General features: G+C 35.3%; 1 protein-coding gene across 1 annotated transcript in view; it reads left to right on the top strand.

Annotated features, from left to right (window-relative positions):
- The first annotated feature begins 1,746 nt into the window (after window positions 1-1,746).
- The window catches only part of Gpm6a (glycoprotein M6A), a 238,771-nt gene continuing 220,247 nt past the window's right edge, over window positions 1,747-20,270 (top strand). Inside the window, exon 1 of the mRNA XM_076914157.1 lies at window positions 1,747-1,908. Coding sequence (XP_076770272.1) covers window positions 1,905-1,908 — 4 coding nt within the window. The 5' untranslated portion in view covers window positions 1,747-1,904. The remainder of the gene's footprint in view (window positions 1,909-20,270) is intronic.

A 20,270-nucleotide genomic window follows, 5' to 3' on the forward strand; every position in this document is an offset into this window, starting at 1 on the left:
TGATCACTAATTGAGAAAATGCCTTAAAGCTAGTGGAGGCATTTCCTCAAGGGAGGGTCCTTTCTCCATGATAACTCCAGCTTGTTGTCAAGTTGATACACAAAACCAGCCAGTATAGCCCCGGGCCAATTTTTTGAATTGTGTTTAATTCTTATAATTTTTCTAGGGACATTTTAAAAGCATTTCTGTATCATTCTTTGTTTAAAGGACACCCAGCCTTTTCTCAGGCATCTGTCGGTCTCCCTGGATACAATGATAGAGTGTAGTAAATTGATTAAGGTCCAGTTCTGCAACATCTCTGCTTACCTATGAGGTTTTCTTGCCACGAGTGCCTGGGGATATTGCCTGACAGTGATACTCACTTCATGTTGCCATCATCACAATGGGACGCCACCAAAATTGCAAAGAAATATTAGTTTCTTAAAATTATATTGTCTTGGAGTGAGACCTCAGGAGTTTGCAGATCTGAGCTTTTGAATCAGCCTCCAAAATTCATAATTTATGGAGAGCTACTGTATGAAGGACATGCTTTGCTGTAGTCACACTTCATTCATGTCTGTCAGATTCCAGGATGCTGTTGTATTTCTGAATGATACATTGAACACTTTCAACTGTTATCGACTACTTCCTTTCCCCTCCCCAAGAATGACTTGCCCTTCCCATTGAACTGAAATGCATTAGCAGCTTTTCTGTGAGGAGGAGGAGCATACCTCTTCCTTCATGGGAGAGATGTCTGAGCAGATGTTTCTGAGTCTGCATGTATTTGTATTCATGTCTCCTGCCAAAGATACTATATATTTTTTATATAAGGTCTTCCCCATTAGACAGCAATCTCCTCAGGCTTGATATCCAGGTCTACTTTATCTTCTCTTGTTTGTGGTATAAATCTGTAGGCTTCAGGGTGTACGCTACAGGAAATGGTAGCTTATGAAACTCTTGAGACTTACCAAAATAACCTCTCCAGGATAAATCTTGAAAAAATTAGGCCAAATCTCTATAGAATCATGAGCTTTTTTGGTTTGAAGAGACGTCAGAGGTAATTTTTTCCTGATCGTTTATTTTACAAATTATGAACCAAATCCCAGTGTATCTCGTACCAGTGTAGCAGGGTTCCAACTCCAGACTCTCTCTCCAGGTGCCTGCTTATCTTTTACTTCCAGCTGAGTTCTGCTGTGTGTGTGTGTGTGTGTGTGTGTGTGTGTGTGTGTGTATTATTGGAGGAGTTTATGTGTGTATAAATGTGTATGTGTATGAGTATTTGTGTGTGAATGTGTGTGTTTGTTTTGTGCAATATAACATTTTACATGTAACATAGTTATGTTAAATTGCATAAAAATTAATGTAGAAGAGATTGTCCAGTATAAATGAAAATTTTTCTTTCTCTTGTTTTTAACATCTTTATTAAAAAAATAATATTGTACTAAAAACAGGGGAAAAAGACAGTATCAAATGATCTTATATTATTATTTTTTTTTATGCAATATTTTTTTCCTGAGGGACCCCCTCCCTCAGGAAAGGGGATAAGGGTTCTGGATAAGGGTTAATGCGTGAACTTCTGGGGCGCTGTGAAAATGTATGGGAACAATGTATTTAGAAGGGAGACATTTGCATGTGGCTCTTCAGAAACTGAAAGGGGTCAGGGTGCAGGCCTCTGGGAGCTAGGCAACTGCGAAGCTGAGGGAACTAGGTTTCTTCAGTAGAAGCAGGTGGAGAGAGGGAGGGGTCTGCGGGCAGCGGAATTTCTCTGGGACTGGCGGGGCTGTCTCCGCTGGGAGGGGCCAGGCTGTCAGTGGCTGGGGCACTGGAAGCCGGAGCGCAGCTTGGACAAGTGGACTGCACACAGCGCCTGCCTGGTCTTTCACACTTCTGTGGGGACCTCAGGAGAAGGAGGAAGACTTTTGGATATGGGTGAGTGCAGCGGCTCCTCATGGATCCACAGGGGAGGGAAGCAGGTGTTACTGAAAGTGACTCGCGCATCTCCCCTGGACCATCCCCTTCCATCCCCTCTTGCACTTTGCTCCTGTGCCTGCCTCTGGATTTACTCTGGGAAGGAGGAGGGAGGGGAGAGTTGGCACCTAAGGCAAAGAAAGGTGCTTAGGGTGCCTGCGACTTTGGTGTACCTTGCGTTGGACAGTATGTGACGAATTTTTAAAAAGAGAAAGATAAGAAATAGCAAGCGGATGATTCTAAAGAGAAGCAGCACTGAAACACCTCTGATGAGGGCTTTGCGGTGCAAGTTGAAGCGAGTCATGAGTAACGAAAACTTATAAAACTTTCAGCTTTTAACTCGTCTGAGTACAGAAAGACATTGCGGAAGGGAAGGGCGAGATTTGGGGGACGGTTCCTAGTCTGTGTAAACTGAACGTTCGTTATTGCACAGAGGTTTTGAAGTTGAGGCTGAAAGCTCCACTTTTCCTTGGAAGAATCTTGGTAAATAAAAGGACGCCCTGAGTGGCTCAGGTCATCTCACGGTAGCCTTTGGAGCAACTTAGCCTCGTTCCAGTTTCTTTGGAGTTCTAAGAGGAAGGTTTGGCACACTTCCAAGAATGTTGTGGGGTGCAATGGAGTGGTGGAGGACTGGGTGTCCGTCCTGGGGATACAAATCCAGCATCAGAAAGAAGTGATTTAGGGTGAGAAAAGTTCTTAAAACAGTGGAGAAGTGGGGACTTGGTTATGTTTGTTCAGCTTACCCATAAAGTGCTCCCACATATTGCATTTCCACGGTTACTGATTAGCGATCCACCAGCAGCAGGGGATTTACTATGCAAACGCCAGTGGACTCTCTGCTTCCGGTCCAAGTCCATTAGTCGCCCCTCCCCCGCGGCTCCCTTGTCCTTTGTTGTAAGTGGTTTCACCCAGAGCAAAGGAACCCTTTGGGCTGATATGCCCCTGTAGAAATTCCTAAATTCCCACAGGCTCAGTGTTGGGGGATGCTCTGACTACTAAGTAGTGGGATTTATACACACTGGCCAACTTGGAAGAAAAGAAAACAGAAAAGGCGAAGAACATTTTTGCCTATGAATGTTAACTGTGATCAAGACATTAATAGTCTCTTCTTGCTTGACCCTGCAAGAGTCTTAGAAAGACTCATTTTTCAAAGTCCTTTGAACAAAAGTGTTGGAAATGATCTTCAGAATGGAGTCTAAATGGAAGATTTTTTAAAAAAACGAAAACAGTATCTTCAGGATATAAAAGTAAAACAAACCACTTCTACACTGTTAAAGAAAGTGGGCTTTTAAAATACATACAGTGTACTAGACTATCAACCGAAGAAGGGGGCTATCTCTTAAATGAAAAGCCAAAATAATTGACTTGATGTAATCATGTAATTGACTTTATTAAAAACATTAAGATGCTAGTATTTAGAAAACAAGACATTGTTTACCCTGATCAACTTAAGCTTGAATTGACTGGCTATCAAAAGTTAAGTTTTCCCATCTCAGAGTTAATTATTTCTCTAGTTTGTATTTCCAAACCATAAAGAAAATAATTGACTCTGAATTTTACTTTGATTTTCATGGATGGATACTAACCCCAAGTATATAAAGTGCTGTGGGGCGAGACTGGAGTTAGTACCCGCATTTCTGAAGTAATGTGGGATTTAACCTTCGTTCTTAAAACTCCTGTTTCATCAGGAATAGACAAGTTTCTCCTGTATTTGAAGTCACTTAAAACTCAAGTAGGTGTCAGTTCCCTGCGGAGACACCAGAAGTAGAGGAATGAAGGAGAAAGCCAGGTTAGGAAACAACAAAACAAAACAAAATTAAAAAAAAACAAAAAACAAAAAACAAAAACATGAAATCAATCAACTGGTATACAGCAAGAGAGAGTGAGAATCTGCAGCCAAGACTCAGGACGGAAATTAGGAGAAACAATCCACAGAAAAGTTAGAAGAGCCAATAAGGGAAGGGGGAAATAATATGCACAGAAATGAGATAGAAATTACTTTATTATTGAAGTTATATTCCTCCTCTTCCTTTTCACTTACTTGTAAAACGCCAGAATGTCACTTCATAATAACTTTTCTTTTATTCACAGGAGGTTAAGTTATTTATTAGTCATTGACTCAGAAATGGAGTCTAAGTTGCTGGGATAACAGAAAAAACAGTTCAGGAAAATGTTGCACTGTCTCAACAGGCTGTGTCTTTCTTTGTCTAGTTGTCTCATAATTGGAAATTAAGCCAGGAGATGGTGCCACATACTTTTAATCCCAGCACTCAGGAGACAGAGGCAGGCAGATCTCTGAATTTGAGGATGGCCTATGTAGTGAGTTCCAGGACACAAGGCCTACACAGAGAAACCCTGTCTCTCAGAAAACCAATGAAAACCAGGGAGTGAGGTGGGGTGGGGGAGGTAACTAAAGGAAATGGGGCTGTGAACGCAGTAATCATTGATTGTAGGGAATTCTCAAAACACAAAACAAGTTCTTTTCAAACTAGGAAAATTGAGATAAAGGGTCTTTGGGATTTTCCTTCTTCAGCAATGTTCTTGGTTTGGGTAGAAACATTCTCTTTTTGCCTTAACCTTCTCTGAAGAAAGGTTAGGGAAAATAATTTATATTAAAAAAATTCAGGGGTCAAGTATTTTCTGAGCATATTAATATTTTAGCTTTAAGGTTAACATTAACTACCACTCATGTTTCTCCAAAGGTGTGATTTCAGAGTCCAGTAGAGGTGTAGGGCAAGAGTATTAAATTTTTTTCTCATTAGTCACTGCTTTACTTAAATATGTGTAAGTGTGTATGTATAAGAGTTCCCAAACTTTGGTGGAAGATACACCTATATAATAAATTGTTTATTTGAAAGGGACAGTGTAAGCAACATTGGTTAAGGAGCAGGAGAGAAGGGATAAGTGGCATTAAGTAGGAAAATGTACAAGCTACCAATTTTGTACTAAATGCTCTAAATTAGATTCTTGAAATATGATACCAGAAAATTCATCAATAGATCAAAAGCACATACACTTTGACAAGAGAGAGAAGAGCAGACTATATTGTTCTGCCATTCATTTTCATATAAAAATGGAGTTGGTTAAAGATATTTAAAATTGTTTAAAAATTTGGACTATGGGCTTCTAATTGTATTTCAGAATATAAAGCAATATAATGTAAATTATGAACAAGACACAAGTAGAAAATGTTTGAAACAGGTCATACTTGTAAATCATTGAATCTATCTTGGGTTTGATGAGGGGCACTATAAATTCATGTAGCTCAGACTATTGTTCAATAATAGCAAGGGGCAAAACGGGAATCTAATGAGTTCAATTATTGTTTTTTTTTAAAAACTCAAATGTATTGTATGATTCTAGAGTTGAGTCTAGACTAATAGTAACAGATCTTATGTATCATTTAACTCCCTAGTATACTAATTTTCCTAGACAGTTATAATAATCTAATAACGCTGTGAGCCAGATAAAGATAAATTAGTGCCACGTGTGTCTCTTGCTGCAAAACAACTATTCTCCAAATGAGTTTATGAAAACAATTCATTAATAACTCTCATGGCTCTATGTGCTGACAGTCAGCTCCTCACTTCTTATACGCAGTGCTGAGTTGTTACTGTGTAATGTCAGCTAGGTACTCAAGTGTTCACAAACTTCATCAAAATGGTGATCTGAGATAGCTCACAAATAGCTGGCAGCTGATGGCATTTATTGATTGTGGATTTATCTGTGGCCATTTTGTTTTTGAAAATAATGAAGGTTTTCAAGAAATAGCCTTCCAAAATGAGTGTTTTAAGATGCCCAGGGGCTGACCTAACATCGGGGAAGTGTTCCAGGATATGAGTTCTGCTGTATTTTATTGGCCACAAAGGTTGAGAATAGGGTGTTGAATTCAAGTATAGGAAATCAGGTCTATTATCTTGTCAAATACACCCTGGCTGATATAAGGAAAGTTGGGACTGGACAGAGCTGACTAATCCATCTCATTCTTAAAGCCTTATGAATGTGTTCATGTTGCTACTACTGTATATTAAGTAAAAGTCTTGGAAATGTGAAGCTATTTCACTATAGTGAGCCACACCAAAATTTCACAGCAAAGTTCAGAGTGTTGAAATCAGTCCTTAGGTGGAAATATGGTGTTTGAATCCTGAAAGTAAACTCAACTCCAAATGATGGAAATAAAATCAGGTAGTCTTTCTTATTTTCATGTAAATCTGAAAATCTAAGGGGATTATAAATTAATGTTTCATATATAATATATTTAGAACTGAGAATATATCATAAAGTCAAATGCAGAAAAGATAGAAAAGATATTTACTAGCCTCTTGTAACTATTATATACTCACTGATGATCTGTTTGTGAAATTGAGATTATTTCATTTTTCTAGAGTATGTTAATTTTATAAGTATATTATTGTATTTTGTATACTTAATTATACTTCTCTTTGAAAAGATACACTTAAATTAACAGTAAAATTCTACTTGAAAAAAAACTTCATCCTTGGGTTACTTTTAACTGTCAGAATGGTTAAAAATAAAAGGTTCTATTCTAGACAGCTGAAAAACAAAGAAAACCTATTTTAAATGAGATGTTTAAATTTAAAGACAGGATTCATTTCAGCTTAGATGCTTAAAGATCCAAAAACATTAGATTCTTGCTATGTCTGGGCTTGTTTTATCCAAGGTCATTTCCTTTTAACAACTGTTAAAAAGAATTAAGTATGTCTTGCTACTTCCATGTGTCTTCTTCATACAGAATCTCTAATTTTACTAGAATAGCATAGAGTCAATTAAATACTGATTTCCAGGTAAGACTCCCAAGATACACTCACATTCAGAGTTTTTGCTCTTCAGACTTCTACCTACAGTTTTCCTGCTAAATTCAACTAATTTTGGGTCAAGATGTGTGGGCCTGGGTTGAAAATAAAATGTCCAGAATGCTTCTCTTCCCCAGAAAGCTGGTCGTGCTACTCCTTAAAACTTTTATTTATTTTCTTGTATCAAATATATTAATTCATAATCATCACCACGTAAACATTCATTACCAAGATGTAAATTTTGAGATATTCACATTTCCAGTCCATCACACTATACCTGGATTAGTGAAATACAGTTGTATCTTATGTCCCTTATTTGCTTACAGAAAACCTAATGTGGCATTTTTCTTCTAGAATTTGCTAAAAATTTCTCCCTTAAAATTATTCATGACTTCTGGACTCAAGGCGTCAGGTGTTGTTTATAAACAAAAACTATATATATATATATATATATATATATATATATATATATATAGTTTTATATATATATGTCATACAAAAACATGTATGTATATACATACATACATGTATATACATATACATACATGTAAATATGTATAGATATTGTTTTTGTTTATAAACAATACCTGAAGCCTTCAGTCTGAAAGTTACATTTTGTCAAATATACACACATATTTATGCATATATATATATAACTATATATATAATGTGTATATAGTTATGTGTGTATACATATGCATACACAAATATGTGTATATCCATATATATATATATATATATATATATGTATATGTATATATCATATAACATTTCATTCTTCTGTGCTCAGCTGTCTTTCTGTTTTGAGCACTAGACCTTCAACATCAGTATGTTCAGAACTAAACCAACCACCAAGGTCTAACTCTCTCTTTATATTCGCTCATCCTACTTTTCTCCCTTTGATATGTGACATAAAGAGGTACTCATAGTTAAAGAACAGATGCTGAAAAGGAGATTTGAATGCAATGCTCACTGAATTATTAAATGCATACATATTGAAAAAAGAATGTGGCCAAACTATGAATATAATGCACATACTCTTGAAATTTAAGTCAACATTATTTCCAAATAAAATATATCTCTGCCCAGGTGTGGTGGTTCATAGCTTTTATCCCAACAGTAGGAAGACAGGGTATGCAGGTCTTCTAGTTTGAGGCCAGTCTGGTCTACTTGAGGTTATGTGGTTACAGTGTTACATTATAAGTCCTTTCTCAAAACAAATAAAATCCATCTCTTTTTGTATAAACCCTCAATACCTGATCTGTACATGGCTTTTTTCTTCTTTTTACTGTTTTTTTTTATGTTAACAGTTATTTGTTAATATGTAGTTTCTCTTCATTATTTGGTGCCAAGTCTGGATTCAGAGAGTGGCATTTTCCAGATTGTTGGCCAAGATGCCATCAAATTCCTGAATTTTAAGGTATTTATTTTGCCTTCTTTACATACACAGTAAATGAAAGAAAGAACTGATTGTTGGGGAATGTAAAACGTTAAGTCTTCATGGTAAAAGAAGGAAAAGATGGTAAAGGACTGATTAATGTGTCTGTCCAGAACAGAATAGGGATATAACTAGGTAAAACCAGACAAAGAGCTTTGACAAGTGATAAACAACACAGCAAAACTGAAGGACATACTTAAAAAAAAAAAATCAGACTAGAGTAATTTAATTAGTCAAAGAAGAAACACATTTAGAAGGAGTGACCTACTGTGGAACCCAGAGAAATCAAACATGGTTCTTTAAGATTTTTTCAACTTTATTGAAAATAGATTGTTTTTCATATTCTATACATAATTAGTGTTTTCTCTCCTTCTATTTCTCCCAGCTTCTCTCCATCTTCCCTTCTATCTGGATCCACAAACTTTCTGTCTCTTATTAGAAAACAAACAGGCTTCTAAGGGATAATAACAAAATAAAATGGAGATGACATGACAACATAAAGCAAAAGCTAACATATTGCAATAGGATACAACAAACAACAAAAGGAAAAGAGCACCCACAAAGTCACAAGACACAGATGATAACACAGAGACCCACTCATTTGCATACTCAGGAATCTCATAGAAACATTAAACCAGAAGCCTTAATATAGATCCAACTGTAAGATAAAAATAGAAAGAGAAATTTTTTAATATAAATAAAATAAATTTAAAAATCCTCAACAAACATTATGAGACAGCAAACCTCTAAAGATACCATTGAGTTCATTTCTATTGGCTATTTACTCTTGGACATGCAGTCTACCCTTAAAAGTAGTTCATTTCCTGGTATGTTTTCTCTCTTATGATATGGGTCTTGAGTCACATCAGATATTTTTTGGTTACTCCCACAAGCTTTGAGCCATCATTACCCTAGCATATCTTGCAGGCAGCACACCACTGTAGATTAAAGGATTTGTCACTGGGTTGGCGTTTATATTTCTTTTTTGGTAGCAGGCAGATTCTTCCTGTACCAGAGATGCTAGCAAGCACTAGGTGAAGGTGGTATGTAGGCACCAGCTGAACTCTTCCATTTTTCAATGAATTCTATAGGCATTAGATTCTGCAATTGGGTCTTGCCATAAGTTTGTGGAGAGTGATATAAAACCTTAGCAGCAACCTGGGTTATTAGAGTGTTGCCATGGGATCCCTTTTGACAATCAGATGTAACACACTGCTGGAACTGTAAACTTTGTTTGGTGACAAATGATAGCCAACTGAGGCTCTTCCCCCTTTACTTGGAAATATCATTTAGATTGCCTTCTTACATGTATGTATTTTAGGAAGTTTCTACTGTATTACATTTTCATACTACCCCTCAAATAACCTATACTTTTAGATGTCTCGCCCCATATTCCCTCCCTTGCCTCCTTCTTTCCCTCTCGCCACTGGATCCTCCCATTATTTTTTGTTTGTTTTTTGTTTTTGTTTATTTTTCTCCAAGATGATGTCTCACTATGTAGTTCTGGGTGTCCTAGAACTGACTATGTATATTAAGCTGACCTTATATCCCCAGTGATTCACCTGCTGGTATTAAATGTGTGCACCATGTACCAGGCTCTTTAAATCTAATTTTGAAAGTAAAAATAAATTTATAAAAGTATTTGATGGCATCCAAGGACTTTTTAAATGAACTAATAACACCCATTCCAGTGACTGTATTACATTTATTATTCTTACATTCTTATTTAGAGTTTACATATATTAATAAGCAATAATAAGTAGAAGGATTACATAATCTAAAATCAAACTATTAGGAGAATCAAAAATGATGAAATACATTATGGCTACATCCTCATCAAAAAGATGTCAGGAGCTAACCATGCTTATCTACTGTCTCTGATAATGCAGACATATGCTACTTTGACTCACAGTTGTAAATTCTGGACTTAGATTCAGAAGTCCACAGACTTCAGTCAGCTTTGAACCACTGTAAACTAAGAACTAAGATAATAAATAGAACAAGACCTGCATCAGATAGGGCTTCTTTTATAGAAAAGTGTCTCACCAGAGTACACAGATCATTTATTGTTAAGAATTCCTTTGTGGTTTCCATCCTGACCTTCTAACAGCGAGCAGTCCTAAGGCTTTATTATAAGATTTGTCACTTTCCTTTATTGCTACCTTAGATTTCTTTTATTCATATCAAGTGAGGATGAAATAAAAGCAAAACTGAAAATAACAGAACATCAAACACTATATTCCAGAAGTTAATGGAAGCATCCATTTTACATATGCAATGCTAACTTTAGTGTATTTTAAATTTTTGTATAGTAATAATTCCTTATTATTTATTAATAGGTAATATAATAAGGTGACATTTTCACCGTTATTTAAAAGACTTTATTGCGCATATGATATATGTGTCTAGAGGGTATACATGCGAAGGTGTGTATGGAGAGGGCAGAATATAGCTTTGTGGGGTCAGTTCTCCATTTCACCTTTATATATGGATTCTGGCTATCTTCAAATTCAAGTCATCAGGCTTAAGCAGCAACATCTTTACATGATGAGCCATTTCACTGGCCTGCTTGATGTTTTAATGAGTAAATTTGTATTTATTTCAATACCATAAACTTTTAATGCATGTTGCTATTTATATGTGTGGGAATTTGGGGGCATTTTATTTTGTTTATTTGGTTTACATTTATATATGTGATCTTGACATAGTATCCTTGTTCTAAGGTAATTAAAATGCTACAGGAATCAATTTAGCTACTGGTAATACTCTCTGCTGGTAAAATCATAATGTGATCAAATCCTAATGGTTAGGTCCCAAGCAAAGATATTATTTTATTATTATTTAAATATCAAAGTCCAGAGAAAGGAATACTACCAGATAAAATAAAAGTCACTGTTGACTTACACCTTTGGGGTATAATATTTTGAATTTGTTTTTCTTTTTAACAAAGAAAATCATAAACTTCAAAAGTGTTAAGGTGAATTTATTTTTAAAAGACTTTTGAAGGCATATTTTATTTAGCAGATAATAAAATTAAAAAATAAATTAAACCTACTCTATACTCCAGTCTGTTTTTGAAAAGACAACAACATTGGATTCTTGGGGAGTTCTTTGCATTCCTTTTTTTCCGCCCTGTACTAAATGGCACAAAAAACGAATAATTACATACTAAATATGCGTAGGATGTATGACCTGGTTATCCATCACTGCCATCTTTCTAACATTATTTTCTTCTACAGTAAGATCTAAAAGGAAGGAAATTATTTTGTTCGTTAATTATATGTCAGAAAGCAAGTTCACTGTGAAGTCTCTGAAGAGGAAATAACAGAATATTGTACCAAATTAACATTGTACCAAATGATGTCTTAAGTTATACAAGTGACATAGAAATCACTGGGGAAAATTAATTTTAATTTCATTCATTCTGTTTTCTTAATTAATACTATTTACCCAACACAATAAATAAACCCTAGTTCAAATAATCTGAGACAGAAAGTAACACTCACTGTAAAAAGTAAAAAGCATAAAAAAAATCAATCTCAATTCACATGTCTTTTATGACTATAATATTGTAAATGAGGCTACAAGCTATTCCTTGTAGAAGATTGTTCTCAGCAAAAACAGCCTTTTGAATTTATTTTAGTGTTGATTTGACTGAAAAGGGAACAGATACCTCTAAGGGTGACCCACATGCTCACTTTGGTTGTGAATACAGTGACAAAATGAGAGCCACAGAGTACGAATAATTTCCATCACTAAAGCACATCTGTTTACTGAGATTAAAAAGAAAAATGTACACTAAGGGAACCACGTGACTATTCTGAAGATTATAGGTTGAGATAGTAGTTAGTATAATAGTGTATTAAAAACACTGGCTAAAAGTGGAAGAGATCTGTAAAGGTTATAGTCATAAGGTTTATGAAAGAGTGCTTTGAAGAGGAATGGAGTGGCTTGTGACTTTGTCAGGAGATAATGCCAGTAATGATGACGAGCCCATCAAGAGCAGCAAAAATGCCTTGACTGTGGGGTGCGTGTGCACCGTGATATCTGAACTTGCTTTCACTCCAGCTTTTACTCAAAAACCTACTAAGTTTTCTCTACTAAAATTTTCATCCTCTGGAAAGGTATGTGGTACCACACCCTATGCAGCATTTTATAAACAAAGTATAAAGTGCCCTAGCAGTGAACCCAGTAGAGGTTCAGCTAATCAACCATCTCTTATCCTTCCTGTTCCCCAACCCTATCACTTCCAATCTAGACCTTCCCTCATCTTCTCAGCCACCCTACCAGATCTACGGTAGCCTGTTCAGATTGTTTGTCCTATACAGATTATATGGCCAACCCCCAGCCTTTAAAAATAGTATCCTCATTTTTTAAAGTTACTATAGATGATACTGGGTTTCGTTCCAACTTTTTAACACATCTATCAATTGCAACTTATTCTTGTTTTTTCCCTTCCATGCCAGTCTTGTCTTCCTTCTCCCCTTACTTGACCTCCCCTTGCTTCTCCCACTCAATTACCTCCTGCTTTCCTGATCATGTGATATTAGCAATGCTGAGAGAGATAGCTATCCCATCAGACTTGGTTATAAATGTAATAACAAAACAGACATTAAAAATTATGAGAGTATAAAAATTCTTTTATGGCTAGAATAAGACAGGGATGAAGCTGGCATTTTAGTGAGAACCTGGAAGAAGACACCAAGTATAAAATAGTCACAGTTCTGGTAGTCACCAGTTAATTAAACTCTACGTCACATCCCTGCAACTAAATAGGAGAGCGTTTTGAAATACTTCAGTTGGTCCAAATGCTCAAAGTAGCTATGTCCATTGTCCATGGAAGTCATCTTCCATGACTTCCTGCCACCGTACATGGTCCTCCAGGAAAGATGTATCAGATGATGCTCTTTATAGAAGATTCATTTAAAAGACTGTGCTCCCAGGCTGACCATATGCACATAGAACTTCCAAACAAGTTGTAAAGTCTATCTAGATCACTACCATGATCCAATACGAAATTTAAATCACCTGATCTAGAGATGTGAAGACTCTAATTATAAATTAAATAATTTATTCTACTCAATTCAGTGTAACTTAATAGAATGTTGTAATGATCAAAATAAGTTCAAAGATTTAAAATGTAAATGTTTTGGTTGTATATAAATATGGCCCATAAGCATAGCAAATCAACAGAGTGTTCATTCTTGACTATTGTGAGAAGTTCATTCTGTTTCGTCCTGCTTAATAGTTAATACATGTGTGATAGGCTTAACATGAAGGGAAGAGAGAAAGGTTCCTTTTGTTTTTAACTTAGAGTTTACAGTCTTACCTTTAGTTCTCTAGAATCTGGAAACTTCTTCCAGTCACTTTTGTTTTCCTCTTTTCCCCGTTCTGTTTTTTTTTCTTTTTGTGCGGTTGTTTTGTTTTGTTGTGTTTGTTTCTTGTTATTTTTGGCTTTTATAATTCAAATAAGGCAAGGTTGAAGATGGCTATAATCCCTGGCATTGAAATACTCATTTCAGTTCTCTCTTATCTACCTTGTTAGAGACTGATTCAAAACAGCATAATCAAAACAAAGCAGAGCACAACATAATTAAGATCATGTCTTCTGAATAGGTAATTAAAAAACTAATTGGATATTGATAATTATGCTCTTTGCTAGTTCCTGGCTCCTTTCTCAATTAATATGGGGTGTTATGTACAGATGAAATTCAAATGCAATTATGTACAGGGTCTATCTCATGACCAAGAAGCAGGACTTTTCTGTGTGATCTTTCATTTCCTGCAAGGACTACAGAAATGAGGTACAAGTGCCTTCTGTTTTCCTCAAGTTGGTCCTTCTGTTTTCTTTGTCACTGGCTTTCATCCTCTGTCCCGCTGGCTGTAGCTCACTGTTTATTTATTGGCTGTTTAGTATGGAGAAACATTCAGTCTTTCAGCATTGACAACAAATCCAAGTAATGAGCCTGCCCATCACGCTACATTGGGTATCATCTTTGCCTGTTAGGCCCTTGGCTGGTTTTTTGCTGTATTTGACTATCCTCAAAGTTTGGAAATTCTGACTGTGCGTCGTTATTTTTCCAACTCTTATTAACACTTGCCAAATCTTTTGTCATGCATCTTTATACTCATGACAGCTTCTAGGTCAAATTTTAGTTTTGATCACTGAATCTTTAGAAGGAATCTTTAGAAGGAAAGCTAAGGAACTGACATAGCCAGCTCCTTTTTTGTGCTGGCAATGGATACTGATTAGCTGTGTGCTAGTTGTTGAAGTCATAGCAACAAGTCCTACTTACTATCTTTTAGGCATCTCAATTAAGTTTCTTTGGTTTTTGGAAATATAACTACAATAGAGTTTCATCTCCTGGAGAAAATGAGTATGTTCAGGAGAACAACTTCATAGAGTTAATTAAGAATTCTTTTCTAGTGTTCATTTTTAAACTGGTAAGCTAAAAATTATTTGTACACCTTCATTTTATTTTTGTTTCCAGGTTTTATAATAGGCTTTTGATGGACTTAATCTTTTAATTTCAAACTGACTATTTGCCAAGATTCTGGATGCCATTGCTGAGGTTACCAAGTTAAGTATATGCATCAATAACCAGAGGAAAAACACTAACGCTGGGCAAAGAGGCAACTAGTACCAAATGGCATTTTCAACCAAGACTCAAAACAAATTTTAGTCTATAAAATTATTCTGACAGAATATAGCTAAAGTCACTTTCTAAAGAAACGGATTTACGAATACCTTTTAATTTTATTTTAAATTTACAACGATAAACTGGGATTAAACTAGATTTTCTATCTTGCTAAAAATGACAAATAACTGTAGTTCCTGCCTATATAAAGACTCTTTTATGTCATAAAATCATAAAGTTTAGATATAATTTTAAAGAATAGTGGAGAAACAAGACTATATTGTTTTTATATATCAAAGAATTAAACAGTATTTTATGTCATCTAATTCATTATTTTCTTAGCTAATGAACACTTTAACCTTCTTCAGCAAGTGTGTTTCATACGGATTACACATTGTTCTGAATACATGTTTGTGATATGTATGCATATATGCATAATTGTATGCATGTATATGAGTGCAGTCACATTAATATCAGCATATGTGAATGAGGGTTGGAGAACTGTCCCAAGTGTCAGTCTGAACCTTTCCTTTTGTTTAAAACAGATGTATTGTTATTGATGATTGATGTATACACTGTGTTAGCTGTTCTACAATACTCATAGGATTCTCCTGTGTCTAGCTCTCATTACCCTGTAAAAATCCTGGAATAAAAGATATGTGTTTCTGTGCCATGACTTCACCAGCCCTGGGTAGCTGGTTAGGTTTACAGTACCAGATGATGTCTCTCTTGTTAAACAGTATATAGATAAGTACTGTTGAGGAGCTGTTGGTTACTGCCAAGGTATGCATGCCACTATTGCAACATTAAAGTTATTGTGCTGGTCATTGTTGTGGTTTGTAGACATCACAGCTGGGTAGAACAGTTGGTTGCTTGCCTCCTTTGTAACCTTGCATGGTGCCTTCTGGTACTATAAATGAGATGTTCTCAAGGAAGAGATATTCAAGTCCATTCCAGCTCCAGAGCCTGTATGCCCTATGTGTGTAGTGGATGATGTTTTCATTCAAAAGTCTGAGATACATATTTACAATAGTTTTACTGATAGAAATTTAGAATGAGAAACAATCCAATGAATACATCTCAGATACATGTTTAATTAAAATAGCCAGATAGTCACTGATATCACCCCACATATATGACATCGTAGAAAAGACAATTTTGTAACAATAAAAGACTCATAATAAAAATTGCTTCTCTAAGATTTTAGTAGATATAAATTTACTTTTAGAAAAATTTTCTGTGTACACTTCCATATCATTTTTGGGGGTGGGGGGTTTGAGACAGGGTTTCTCTGTATAGCCAGGGCTGTCCTGGAACTCACTCTGTAGACCAGGCTGGCCTCGAACTCAGAAATCCACCTGCCTCTGCCTCCCAAGTGCTGGGATTAAAGGCGTGCATCACCACTGCCCAGCCACTTCCATATTTTTAATCATTTTTCCTTCTATTTTATTTCAGTTTCATCCATTGTATGAAATTTGTTAACTTTTAGAGACAACAGAAGAGAGAATTTTTATAAACTACTTTCAATTAGAATCATTTGTAATTCAATACATAAGAAGTAAATAATATTTTCTATTAGTTTGTGCTAAGAATGGATTACTTACTTTTTAAATGATAAAAATCTGATTGATTAAGTTTCAAGTGGTAAATTGTAACAGATGAAAAACTAATTTGGCTGGTGTACTGGCATTCTAATTGAGAGGGAGCCAATGAATCCTAACTCTTGAGACCTGATATGCATGACATCTTTTTCAGTGGTCATTTCACTATAGTTATTGCTGGCTTAAATATTTCATGTGTCATCTTATAGAAATGTGAGAGTACTATCATATTTTTTCATTTTACCTATTGGTGCAATTATTATTATATCCCACCCAGGAAATTGAATGATCATTTTAAGCACTTCAATTTAATTTGGGAGAACATTTGTTTGTCTATGAGAATACTCCAGTTAGGGGAAATGAATCTTACATATATGAAAGATAATAACAGGACATATTTCAGACAGCAAAAGAAATGGTTGTATTTCTGGGGTTCAAGTACTACTGGTATTATGTTTATAGCCATCTAAACTACCTAAGTCATCTCACCCAAACCTTGGTAGATGTTCAAAACTGAGTGGAATAATTTTTATTATTTGTTGAAACAATATAACTAATTATAGTTAATGTGATGAATCACATAGCCATAATATGTACCTACCAAAAGCAGCTCTGTAATTCTGAAGGCAAGAAACAGATCGCTTTTATAATACTACCACCAATGCAACTAATATTGCTATTGATGTTAATATCATCAATACCACTAAGATTCCTAGTTTTTATTATCTGTGCTTGATTTTGAATTAACAATGAAGATAAAGCTATTTGTAATATAATAAGATTGGACAATTAATCACTTCTATTTTCAGCAGAATATACGAGGTAAAATTCATTGTCTTCTCTATTTCCCTCTGAACATCTTTTGTAGTTCCAATTTTATTAGAGTGACATTAATAACTCAGTGCCTGCAGATGTAAGGGTTTAATGGGATTGATATTTGCTTTTGATCATGGTTGTGAATTACACTGCTAAACTTCAGAGCAGAATAATTGACTCTGGTGACATGTACATTCTGCTTATCCCACAGTATATAGAAAATGAGTTTAAATAACTCTGTATGCAATGTTTTGATTAAATATTCAGCAGGATAATTTGATGCCTACTTGAAAACAAATCCTTGCCTCTCTCAAAGAGACCCAGCTCCAGTTAAGTTCAGTACTAGAATCCAATATGCAAGAAAGATTGTGAAGGTATGAGTAAGACACTAGGGTTGGTATGTATGAAGTTGCTGTAGTGCATGTAGGTGTTAGCCCATCTGGGAGGGATAAGCACACATATATTCACAGGGGACTGGGGTCAACACCCAGTGTCTTGCTTGATTACCTGCACTGTTTGGAAATAGGTTGTCTTGGTGAATTTGGGGCTCAGCTGGATATGGCAGACCAGCAAACCTTGGACATCTTCCTGCCACTATCTTCCCAGCACTGTAACTATAGGCCTAACCCACTGAGCCAGACATTTACTGTGGGGTCAGACTCAGAGCCTCATGCTTGCATGACAAGTAATGTACCAATTCATATATCTACCCAATCTCTAGACTTTGGGTATTTTTTAAGAGCTCAGTATTTACATCCAATATGGAACCATGGTTGGGGACATCTGAGTTAAACTCTTGGGTCTTCTCTTGTTATACTAGTCAATGATTCAAGAGCAATCCACGGCCTATATTTTTATGGGTTAGGCATTGCAGTTTTCTTCCTTTTTTTTTTTTTTTTAAAAGTTATTAATTACTTTAAATTTTTATCATAGCTTTCCTTCCCTCCTCTTTTTCTAGTAACTCTCTCTCACTATCTCTCCCACCCCTGGCCACTTCTCCTCCCCTTCTCAGAAAAGTGGAGCCCGCCCATGGATATCAACCAGCCTTGTCTTATTAAATTCCATTTTAAATCATAGCCCAGGGTGGTTGTACAGGAAGGTTTATGGGGGCAAAATTGTGGGAGAATGATGCTTTTAGTTAGTAGCATCAACAAACTTCAGATTTTTCAAATGACAGAGAAATAAATGAAAGCAAGAGTGAATTCATGGGGGATCTTTTCTTTCAGCTCTGAAGTGACATATCTACTAGGCACCACAAGCTGTGAGCCAAATTTAATCATAGGACAGACTCTTGTAAGGTCAAGGAAGTTTTCGGATCTAATCTCATATATTCTCTTGAGATTCTGAAACAAAGTTTAGAAAATAGCCCCAGGAAAGTGTCATAAATGTGCTACCAAGGAACATTTGTTGGAAATAAACCTCTTAACTATTTTAGGAATACAAAATGTATGAACAATGATTGTTCAAAATGGTAGACATTTCTATTAATAAGGCATAAAAGAATCAATCTAATAATTCAGAGCAATGTCATATTGTAAAATCTACACTTTGACAAATTCTTTCTTAGATATAAATACCTTTTTTGAAGTTTCAACACTCAAACTGTTCTAAAATATATTTCTTTGGACCTTTTCTAATAATTTATCCAAAAATAAAATATTATTTTAGCATCATAACTTTATTTTAGCAAGAGTTTATCCTGTAATCATGCTTAGAATTTTTTATATTTTCAAGCATCATACAGTTTCCAAAGTTTTAATTATATAATACATGTCTGCTTATCTCTGGATATATTAAAGAATGTGGATTTTCATATATTTTATTTTTAACTTGTGGAATTATTTCTTTTTGTTTCAACATAGGCACTTCTGCTCATTTACTATTAGCTTGTGGGGTTCTCTCAAAGTCAATGAATTAAATTCTCTATATGAATATTCTCTTCTTGGACAAGTCCCCATGTGAGTGCCTTCTTCAAGGATGGCAGGATTTGGTAGGTGGTGTATAGTATTCTGCCACCATTCTTCTATGTAGGCACCTGGCACAAAGCCAAGTAGTTAAACTACTCACTGCATAGATGCACATTTTACATCTGGTTTGTTCTGAATTGGTGATATAGAACATTGGGAAACAGGTTTGAGCAGCTCCATATTTGAACTAAGACTGATTTAAACAGTGAAAGGTAAACTTTTGGCAAGACAATCAGGTTAAAATATTACTTACTGAATTTTAAAAGTTGGATCCAAGTTATGTTTCTGTTCTTAAACAAAAAGACTTAATTTTACTTTCTAGACCAAGGTAGCGTTTTACAACATCTTGTCCAATGCTATTAGGAAGAAAATCTCATAGAAGACGACAAGTATGAACAGTTTTAATGGAACTCTCCCTTTTGCATAAAAGTTAACTTGGCATTCTTTAAGTAAACTTTATAACCATTTTGGCTAAATAACTAAATATATTTTATTTCCCAAACTGTGAATCTATGTGTTAAATATTTGATTAATAAATATTGCTGCTTAAAAGAGTATTTTTACTTCCAATGAAAGTACACTTTTTTTTTTAGCACATACTCTATATTGATGCTAGTTTCCCCTCCCTCTATACCTGCATTTCCCTCCCATCTAGATCCAACCCATTCTGTCTATCATTAGAAATCAGGCAGACTTCTAAGGGATAATAACATGATACAATACAATTGATATGATATTATATGATATGACATGATTTGCTTCATATAATATGATGTGCTATAATAAAAACTAAGGCATTATAATAGGACAAAACAAAGAAACAGAAGAAAAAGAGCCCAAGAGAGCCACGTGTTGGCCTGTGCAGGAATCCCATAGAAATACTAAACTAGAAGCCATAATATAGATTCAAACACCCTGTAGGAAAAAAACAACAACAACAATTAAATGAAACAAAGTATCTAAAAATAAAGCCTCCACACTACATAAAAAGATAAGGAACCCCCAAAGATGCCATTGATTTTCTTTTCTGTTGGTCATCTACTGCTGGG

This window comes from Arvicanthis niloticus, chromosome 16 (assembly GCF_011762505.2).
Source record: "Arvicanthis niloticus isolate mArvNil1 chromosome 16, mArvNil1.pat.X, whole genome shotgun sequence".
Lineage (NCBI taxonomy): Eukaryota > Metazoa > Chordata > Mammalia > Rodentia > Muridae > Arvicanthis > Arvicanthis niloticus.